At 43.7% G+C, this 9228-nt stretch overlaps 1 protein-coding gene across 1 annotated transcript; it reads right to left on the minus strand.

The window, feature by feature from the left end:
• Window positions 1-396: 396 nt before the first annotated feature.
• Window positions 397-8920, minus strand: LOC138366047 (clumping factor A-like). The gene is made up of 3 exons (XM_069326772.1): window positions 8669-8920; window positions 8310-8335; window positions 397-1252 (listed from the first exon to the last, which is right to left on the minus strand). Exons 1-3 carry the CDS (start codon window positions 8918-8920, stop codon window positions 397-399), a joined length of 1134 nt encoding a protein of 377 aa, XP_069182873.1.
• Window positions 8921-9228: the final 308 nt, after the last annotated feature.

The raw sequence follows: 9228 nt of genomic DNA on the forward strand, positions 1-9228 counted from the left end.
ATTGCCCTTAGTATCGTTGATATCGCTGTCATGTCCTGTCTGTCCCTCCTGTTCTTTAGCGAGGTGACGTCCAGTTCTCTCGGTCGTCGCTCAGCTCAGGAACTATCGTTATCTTTGTACTTTTTCTTTATTGGTCTTGTGCTTGTCAGGTCCCATACCAGGGCTGCATAGCTAACTGTTAATCCCGCATAGAATGTGGGATAGAAATATAAACTATACGATGTATATAGGACCCTGAAGGCACCTTTGTTCATATTCTTGGCTGGGTTATATTATAATACTTATTATTATACATTATAATGCTGGGTCTACTTTTCTGACCGCCTCTGAAGGGTGTCACTGAGTGTGTCACTGAGTGTGTCACTGAGGGTGTCACTGAGGGTGTTACTGAGGGTGTCACTGAGTGTGTTCACTGAGGGTGTCACTGAGGGTGTCACTGAGGGTGTCACTGAAGGTGTCACTGAGTGTGTCACTGAGGGTGTCACTGAGGGTGTCACTGAGGGTGTCACTGAGGGTGTCACTGAGGGTGTCACTGAGGGTGTCACTGAGGGTGTCACTGAGGGTGTCACTGAGTGTGTCACTGAGTGTGTCACTGAGGGTGTCACTGAGGGTGTCACTGAGGGTGTCACTGAGGGTGTCACTGAGGGTGTCACTGAGGGTGTCACTGAGTGTGTCACTGAGGGTGTCACTGAGGGTGTCACTGAGGGTGTCACTGAGTGTGTCACTGAGGGTGTCACTGAGGGTGTCACTGAGAGTGTCACTGAGAGTGTCACTGAGGGTGTCACTGAGGGTGTCACTGAGGGTGTCACTGAGGGTGTCACTGAGTGTGTCACTGAGAGTGTCACTGAGGGTGTCACTGAGGGTGTCACTGAGGGTGTTACTGAGGGTGTCACTGAGGGTGTCACTGAGGGTGTCACTGAGGGTGTCACTGAGGGTGTCACTGAGGGTGTCACTGAGGGTGTCACTGAGTGTGTCACTGAGTGTGTCACTGAGGGTGTCACTGAGGGTGTCACTGAGGGTGTCACTGAGGGTGTCATTGAGGGTGTCACTGAGGGTGTCACTGAGTGTGTCACTGAGGGTGTCACTGAGGGTGTCACTGAGGGTGTCACTGAGTGTGTCACTGAGGGTGTCACTGAGGGTGTCACTGAGTGTGTCACTGAGTGTGTCACTGAGGGTGTCACTGAGGGTGTCACTGAGGGTGTCACTGAGTGTGTCACTGAGTGTGTCACTGAGGGTGTCACTGAGGGTGTCACTGCAGAGGTTTTACTGTCTCTCTTCTGGTTTGACTCTTTATCATTATACACAGACTGGTCCCTAGTACCGAGCCTTGTGGTACTCCCCTCGTGGTACCTCTGCACTCTGATACCTCATCTTTCACTTTAACACTCTGCTTCCGTCCTGAGAGGTACTCCCTCACCCAATTGAGTATTATTATCAGATATTCCAAGTTGCTTTTTGAAGCCTGAATAGATGTCTTCTTGTGTGGGGAAAATGTCAAATACTTTCTTACAATCGGGGAATATATACTCTGCCCAGCCCATTCTCCTATATGTCTTATGTCGTCTTATTGTAGAACTCTTAATAGGTTTGTGAAGCAGGATTTTTCTTCAGGCAAAATCTAAATGTTCTATGTTAATCTATAGTTAAGCAGTTCTTGTCTTTCTCTTTCCTGTATATTGTCATCATATTAGCCTTTTTTCAGTAATCTGGAAGCTTCTCCTTTTCCAGAGAAGACTTACATACAAGTGTCTGCACTCACGTTTATCTCGCGTGATCACCTTGTCCTTCACAGATATCTTACACCTTTACTGGACTGTGAAGAGATTAGGCGCGTCCTCGGCTGGGGTTGGGTGTCATTCTCGTACTCCGACAGTCTAAAACTTGATGTGTACTTGTTCAGAGTTCCTCCGCCTCCTTATTCGCATATCCCCCCAAGTGCTACGTTGTCTTAATGACTTAGTCGCCTCTTTCGTATTTCAATGTTCCGAGTTCCTTTGTTTATTTTGTAATTTATTTTTGTTCCGTGATCTCAGGAATTTTTCCATTCTCATCAGTCTCCAGACACTGGCTGTCACTCCATGCTGAAGCTCTTCTTGGTGTCCAGACTAAGAAGAGCTGGAGACTACTGTTTGTCTCTCACTCTCTCTCATTTTTTTCTCTCTCGCTCTCTCTTTCACTCTCTCTTTCTCACTTGGTGTTATCATATGTGTTTTATATTCTCCTCACTTTCCACTTTCTGAAAGGTGGAAATTTTCCACTTTCCGGTAAATGTCTCACGCCCGGCCGCTTGTAAGGAGGTGGACCTACAGCAGGGTAGTGGAGTGGTACTCGAGGACCGGCGCGCACACCGCTGCTGCTCCAAGCGTTTCCAAGAATTAAAGAAACGACGGATTATTAGCAAGACGCTGGTCTGCCACAGCGGGCAGTTGAGGAGCTCTTGTTTAGCTTCAGTCCAAATGGTAAGGCTGGTACTGTAATGGGGTTTTGGAGCCTCTACCAACCAATTGCGTTTCACTGCGCGTCGTCATATTGACTTGAAACTTGCAGCACTTAAGGTTGGGGTTGAAATTAAAGTTCCCTTCAGTTGCGCGCAGAATAAATGACAACTTTTTTTTGGTGTTTCTTTATGTGTAGTTTAGCGTTGAGGGCGGTGGGCACGCGGGTCTGGGAAACCTTCCATGTGTGAAAAATATGTAATGATCGTAGCTGATGATCTGTAATGACACCTTCAAGAATGAAACCATTCTCCCTGCGAGACAGGAAGAACATCACTCCTTGGCAGGCAGATTGTTCCAGGAAGTTATCATCGACTCCGCGACATCAACTTATTAAGGAATCTGTCTTGTGAAGTTGCTGTTTGACTGACTTTGCTGGCAGAAATGTTGTAGCAAGGAAGGGAAGAGTCAACACTCTGATCATTCACAATGTGAAGGAAAACATACCTGGCAGAACGAAGCTAACTGACCTCAAAGCACCTGGAATCTGAGCGTAATTAGGGAGAGAGACTGCAGTTTTCTTACAACTCCGACAAGATGCCAGACTCAGTCTTTCTGGATTTTAATTAATGACTATGCAGATGACTGGAGGCTGGGGAGGAGGTCTGTCTGCCGGAGACCTGGCCAGAATACTAATAAAGGCGGTGTCGGCATCTCTTATTGATGAAGCAGAGAGGTAATGGAGTGGGATTGTTTTCTTGTTGCACTGTCAAAAACGCGATCGTGTTGGTGCAGACGAGTCTCTCCAGGGGGAGGGTGTGGGAAGTGATGCGGGAAGGGGTGTGGGGGAGAAATGGATGGTGAGGCAGGTAAAAAGTTGCAGGGGGGGGGGGGGGAGGGGGTGCGTGTAGGGGGAGACAGAAATGTATGAGGTAAAGTTGCAGGATTGTTGCAGAGGGAGGGAGGGGGGCGTGTTGGGGCCTGGGGCTAATCTACTGGGAGTTGTTGTTGAAGTGAGAGGGGGGAGGGGATGGAAGATTAAGATAAAGGGTAAGGAAAGGGCAGGAGCGAAGGGTGGTCTAGGTAGAGGGGAAGTGTAGGGGAAGGTTGGGTGTTGAGGAGTGAGGATGAGTGTGTGCGATGGAGGAAATATGTTTGTCCTTGTTATAAATAATGGTGTATTGGCTTCTATGGGGAACTGGTACTATTAAGGGGTAAGGGTAGTTAGAAGACAAGAGTATCAAATATGGGAGAGCTAAAAGGCCCGGCCCCCAAAATAAAACTATCCACAGTAGTAATAACTTGCTACAAGACCAAATATGTTAGTCTAAGGGTTGATCAATGCGCTCCCACATAGGAAGAAGGGATACTCTGTAATTCATGTACTTATTTATTAACCCCTTAACAACCCCCCATATACACTCACACCAATAACAATAATAATAATAACTTTACCACACTATCTTACGTTAAAAGCCTTGGTCCACATAGGCAGGATACAAGGTTTACACTAATAACAAGCTAGGGTAAAGTACTACTGGATAAGCACTGAAGCTGGATGCAGCTTAGGGTAGTGCGACCCCACGTGGTACCCTAATACAAAACACAACACTTAGGGGTACCCAAAACACTGGCAAATACTATCCCCAGGTCTCACCAATCGTTACTACCAGAGTAGGTACACTTAGAAATCATACAATACTTAACTTAATGGTACAGGAACTAAAGGTAAGGGAAATAAGTAAGAGGAGAAGAGGGGGGTGCAGCCACAGAGTAGGTCTCGTCCGCACGAACGCCAGCCAGAGAAGAACCTCCTAGCGACCAGCTAGGCCTCCCATGTCGTGGTGCCGGAAGGAGCCTAATTGATCGTGCAGCTAAGCACATTAAAGATCTTCCCTCTGCAACGTATTGTTACTTTACAAATTATTAGAAAGTATTAGTAAGCAAAGTTGGTGCCTATGTTATTATTTAATAATCAACCCCCAGCTCAGTCTTTAAATGCTCTTTGAGAAACAATAATAGTCTTACGTCTGGCAGGGAAGATACAAACAATTGCCGCTCGAGATGCACTCAACTGTACTACCAGAAAGTTTAATAGCTCAATTTGACCTCTGGTTTCCACTAGAGAACCCAGGGTCGTAACAGTCCTCACGGTTGACCAATCTTTCTGATTGGCTAGTGGTGAGGGACTCCGTAACTCACAGGTCGGACGGGGCCATTTACACTTGGGAACCACTGTCACCAATTACGGACTCCTGTAACATTGTTTACAGGAGTCCGACTCTACAGTGTTGGACTTTTGTGTGATGGAGAATCTCACCTGTGACTTGTAGAGTCATTATACACGAGGGAGCTGCGGCCTCTCATTATACACGAGGGAGCTGCAGCCTCTCATTATACACGAGGGAGCTGCGGCCTCTCATTATATACGAGGGAGCTGCGGCCTCTCATTATAAACGAGGGAGCTGCGGCCTCATTATACACGAGGGAGCTGCGGCCTCTCATTATACACGAGGGAGCTGCGGCCTCTCAGTATACACGAGGGAGCTGCGGCCTCTCAGTATACACGAGGGAGCTGCGGCCTCTCATTATACACGAGGGAGCTGCGGTCTCTCAGTATACACGAGGGAGCTGCGGCCTTTCATTATACACGAGGGAGCTGCGGCCTCTCATTATACACGAGGGAGCTGCGGCCTCTTAAACAATAATATACCTCAGCCGTCCAAGTGTATATTATGTGAAATTTCATCAACTTTTTGTTCCGCGTTTGTTTTATTTGCACGTCATTATATATTCTTTAATAGTTTAGTTCCCCCTTGATTTGTAATTTTGGTGCTTTATTTTTAAGAAAGATGAGCTTTAACATTTTATGTTTGTGATTCTAAATATAATAATTGGGTGTCTATTATTTTATAATAATTGTGTTTATAATGTGTGACATTAATAATTCACTAATGATTGATCTAACTTGGTCGTGCACAGAATCATTGAATCTTAGGATCTTAATTGTCATTTTTATTTGTCCCTTATTGTTATTGTTGAATGTTATCAACTGTTACTCTATTGCATCCTTATCTAAGTTGACGATGGTGTTTATTGCCTGTTCGTTGTTTTGTTTTTAATAACTTAGTGTTATTTTCGTCTGCTAAGAATGTAATGTGTTTTTAGTATAAGTTCTTTGTAAATTTGAAATGGATTTGTCTGTATTTTAGATTTGATGACGACTACTAAGCAGTATTCAATAACGTTATAGATTTTAATGGAAAAGTAAATATTTTAATTAAACAAGATCTCCGTATTGACAATCGTGTTGCTGTTTATCTTGAATTAAGATTTACGAAGGATACCTCCATCTTATATATATATATATAATATATATATATATATATATATATATATATATATATATATATATATATATGTATATATATATATATATATATATATATATATATATATATATATATATATATATATCTATATATATGTGTGTGTGTGTGTGTGTGTGTGTGTGGTGAGATGGTAGCTCTATCAACTCCACTATGAACACCCACACTAAGGAAGGATTATAGAAACACCTAAATTATGCCTAACTACACCTTTAAGCCTTCCCTGGGTTATCAAGGATGGAAGAATTAGACCTCAGCCCAGGGAAAGCTAATCTATTGAAAATCTAATCTATGATATGCTCATTCCAGCGTGAGCAGCAGTTGTTTCTGCAGTGCTTATTGTGGGTGTTTATAGCGTGTTAGGTAGAGCTACTGTCTCCCACTCTGGGGTCAGGGGTTCAAGGCTCCCAGGGCCCAAGTTAATGAAATGTTATTACCATAATTTATTGTGATAGACAATTTGTATACATAATGTGTGTGTGGGTGAATATAACCAACTTATCTTTTACCGTGTAATTATTTCCTTGTGTAAGTTATTACTGTGCAATTTAATTTATTATTGCTAGAACAATATTAGTGAATTTACATAATAAAATTGCAGTATGATTACCCTCCCTTCTCTTTTGTCTAGAGTAAACAAAGTATGTATGTAGCGTAACCAATTGTTGGTAATACTTATGTGGGAAGTTGAGGAAGCAGATTGTTCTTGTCTTATTGCTTTGGTATGTCTGTCAAGGCTGTGAGGGCACATTCTTAGACCCCGGCCTCAGGCCATGTCAAATATTAACTTACTTCCCTCATATACAGAAATTTTATTAAGTATAACCTAGCTGACTTTTAGTCATATTAAGGTGGGGGGGAGACGGTGAAACCCATCTCCCTATTACATGTCTCGGAGTAAACGTATCCTTCTTAATGTTGACCAGACCACACACTAGAAATTGAAGGGACGACGACGTTTCACAATCGACTTGAGAATGGTCCAGGACGGACCGAAAACGTCGTCGTCCCTTCAATTTCTAGTGTGTGGTCTGGTCAACATACTTCAGCCACGTTATTGTGGACTCATCGCCTGCGTATCCTTCTTAAGTTATCTAGATAGAGATTGGAAGTTTTTCGGTACATGATTGACAGCACCTGTGTACTTCATTACTGCCAGTAATGTGTGTGTTAACCTACAGCTCCTGTAACCTGCAGATACAGCAGCTTAGTAAGTTTAAAGTCAAGATGGTAAGTTTCATTTGCTGTACTTCCTTTGAGTCAGTCATTTGGAGGAAACGCTATTGTCTTCAGATGACTGGAGGTCAGAGGTCAGTGTGAGATTACACACTGTGGGTGTACACTGGGTGTGGGTGTACACTAGGTGTGGGTGTACACTAGGTGTGGGTGTACACTGGGTGTGGGTGTACACTGGGTGTGGGTGTAAGTGTACTGTAACACTAGTATTATATTGTAACACTAGATTATATTAACCCTACGAGATACTGATTACTACCGAGCAACACTTCCCACACTTTGGTTGCACTTGGTAACACTTTATTGAGGTAAAACTTGATGATATTAGTTATTGAAATACTGGTAATTTAGATGCATCGTAATATGAACTGAAATACGGTGTACCACCGATGATTACAATCGGAAACCAACGGTAACTTCCCAAGGAAATAGTACACAGAGAATTTATTAATTAACCTCTGCCACCATCGGGTCTCGTAGCCTGGTGGATAGCGCGCAGGACTCGTAATTCTGTGGCGCGGGTTCGATTCCCGCACGAGGCAGAAAACAAATGGGCAAAGTTTCTTTCACCCTGAATGCCCCTGTTACCTAGCAGTAAATAGGTACCTGGGAGTTAGTCAGCTGTCACGGGCTGCTTCCTGGGGGTGGGAGGCCTGGTCGAGGACCGGGCCGCGGGGACACTAAAGCCCCGAAATCATCTCAAGATAACCTCAAGATAACCATCTTGCTTGTCACTTAGCAATATCAAGCAACGAGGCAAGAAACATTGTTTGGCTGTTGAGAGTTCTCCTCTAGATGATTTACTTAATGACCGGTTGTTAACAAAACTGAACTCAGAGGATAGGAGGTTCCATTAATTGACACAAAGGAAAGTTTAACAGGGGTTTATTGCGAACAAAATACGATTCTCACAAAAAAAGATAAGTCCCTACTCTAACACTGGCAATTTGTTTAGAAATGTTTTGCCACGACCCGAATCAGGAGGGGAAATTTTCTTGTACTTGCTACTTTCAATGTACTTTTGTGTATTGTTCTTGTTGCTATTACATGTATGATGTACTTTGATTGTTGTAAACTTAGTTATTTCTTATCATTATGTCACTGGCATTTTTGTAATTTTAAGGGTAGATATGGTATTGTGGGTGACTTAAGATAAGACAAAATCAGGCTTAACTTAGATACACCCGATTGTTGTCTTAATTCCGGAGAGAGTATTGTAATGTCCAGAGAAAGTACACCCATGACTCACCATGGGAACCTTCTGGTAAGGTCAGCCTGTGACCTCAGAAATTCAGTTAGAGTTAATTTAAATATTTCATGGCTACACCCTAGTCAGTTTGTTCACGAATAATCCTGATATTCTTGGCAAACGACTTAATGGTACATCTTGAGTGTTTTGCACACTTAACTACACTAGGTGTGGGGTTATACACTAGGTGTGGGTGATGTTCCACCCCTAGGATGACTGATTACACTACACTGGGTGTAGTGTAATCAGCTACCTTCACCCTATGAGGCAGTAAGTCTTAACATATTTTCGCATTGTAATGGAGTACGTCTTGGGTAATGTAAGGTAATAATCCGGAGAAAGGTCTAGACCACACACACCTTGGTGCTGTCTGTGCTGACGTCCTCTGTTGGACCGGACACTTTGGCACTGTCAGTTCTGACGTCCTCTGTTGGACCGGACACTTTGGCACTGTCAGTTCTGACGTCCTCTGTTGGACTGGACACTTTGGCACTGTCAGTTCTGACGTCCTCTGTTGGACTGGACACTTTGGCACTGTCAGTTCTGACGTCCTCTGTTGGACCGGACACTTTGGCACTGTCAGTTCTGACGTACATTGGGATGACGTACATCTTTCCTCAATCTTTGACGGCTTTGTTTACATTTATTAAACAGTTTACAAGCATGAAAACTCCCCAGTCAACTGTTGCTTCTGAGCTCATCAACTGCTTAGTAACTGTAAACAAAGTCGCAAAAGATTGAGAAAAGATGTACAGGTTCGTAAGTGCTTTCGTAACTGATTGGTGAATCTGGCCCCTGTTATCCAGCCACCGTCAACGTTGACATCCACGCTCTTGTGAGTATACCAGATTGTTTTGAACACGTTCCCTCGTGATCGGTGTTATAGGTGACGTGAGATATTAGCGAGCCACATATGGCG

This window comes from Procambarus clarkii, chromosome 18, assembly GCF_040958095.1.
Source record: "Procambarus clarkii isolate CNS0578487 chromosome 18, FALCON_Pclarkii_2.0, whole genome shotgun sequence".
Classification (NCBI taxonomy): domain Eukaryota; kingdom Metazoa; phylum Arthropoda; class Malacostraca; order Decapoda; family Cambaridae; genus Procambarus; species Procambarus clarkii.

Excerpts from the sequence above, each read along its gene's own strand:
- LOC138366047 (XM_069326772.1), bottom strand. The coding sequence starts at position 8,920 with ATGTACGTCATCCCAATGTACGTCAGAACTGACAGTGCCAAAGTGTCC. Across the intron at positions 8,336-8,668 it reads TCAGCACAGACAGCACCAAG|GCTGACCTTACCAGAAGGTT; the intron begins GTGTGTGTGGTC and ends CTGAGGTCACAG. Across the intron at positions 1,253-8,309 it reads CTTACCAGAAGGTTCCCATG|TGACACCCTCAGTGACACCC; the intron begins GTGAGTCATGGG and ends AAACCTCTGCAG.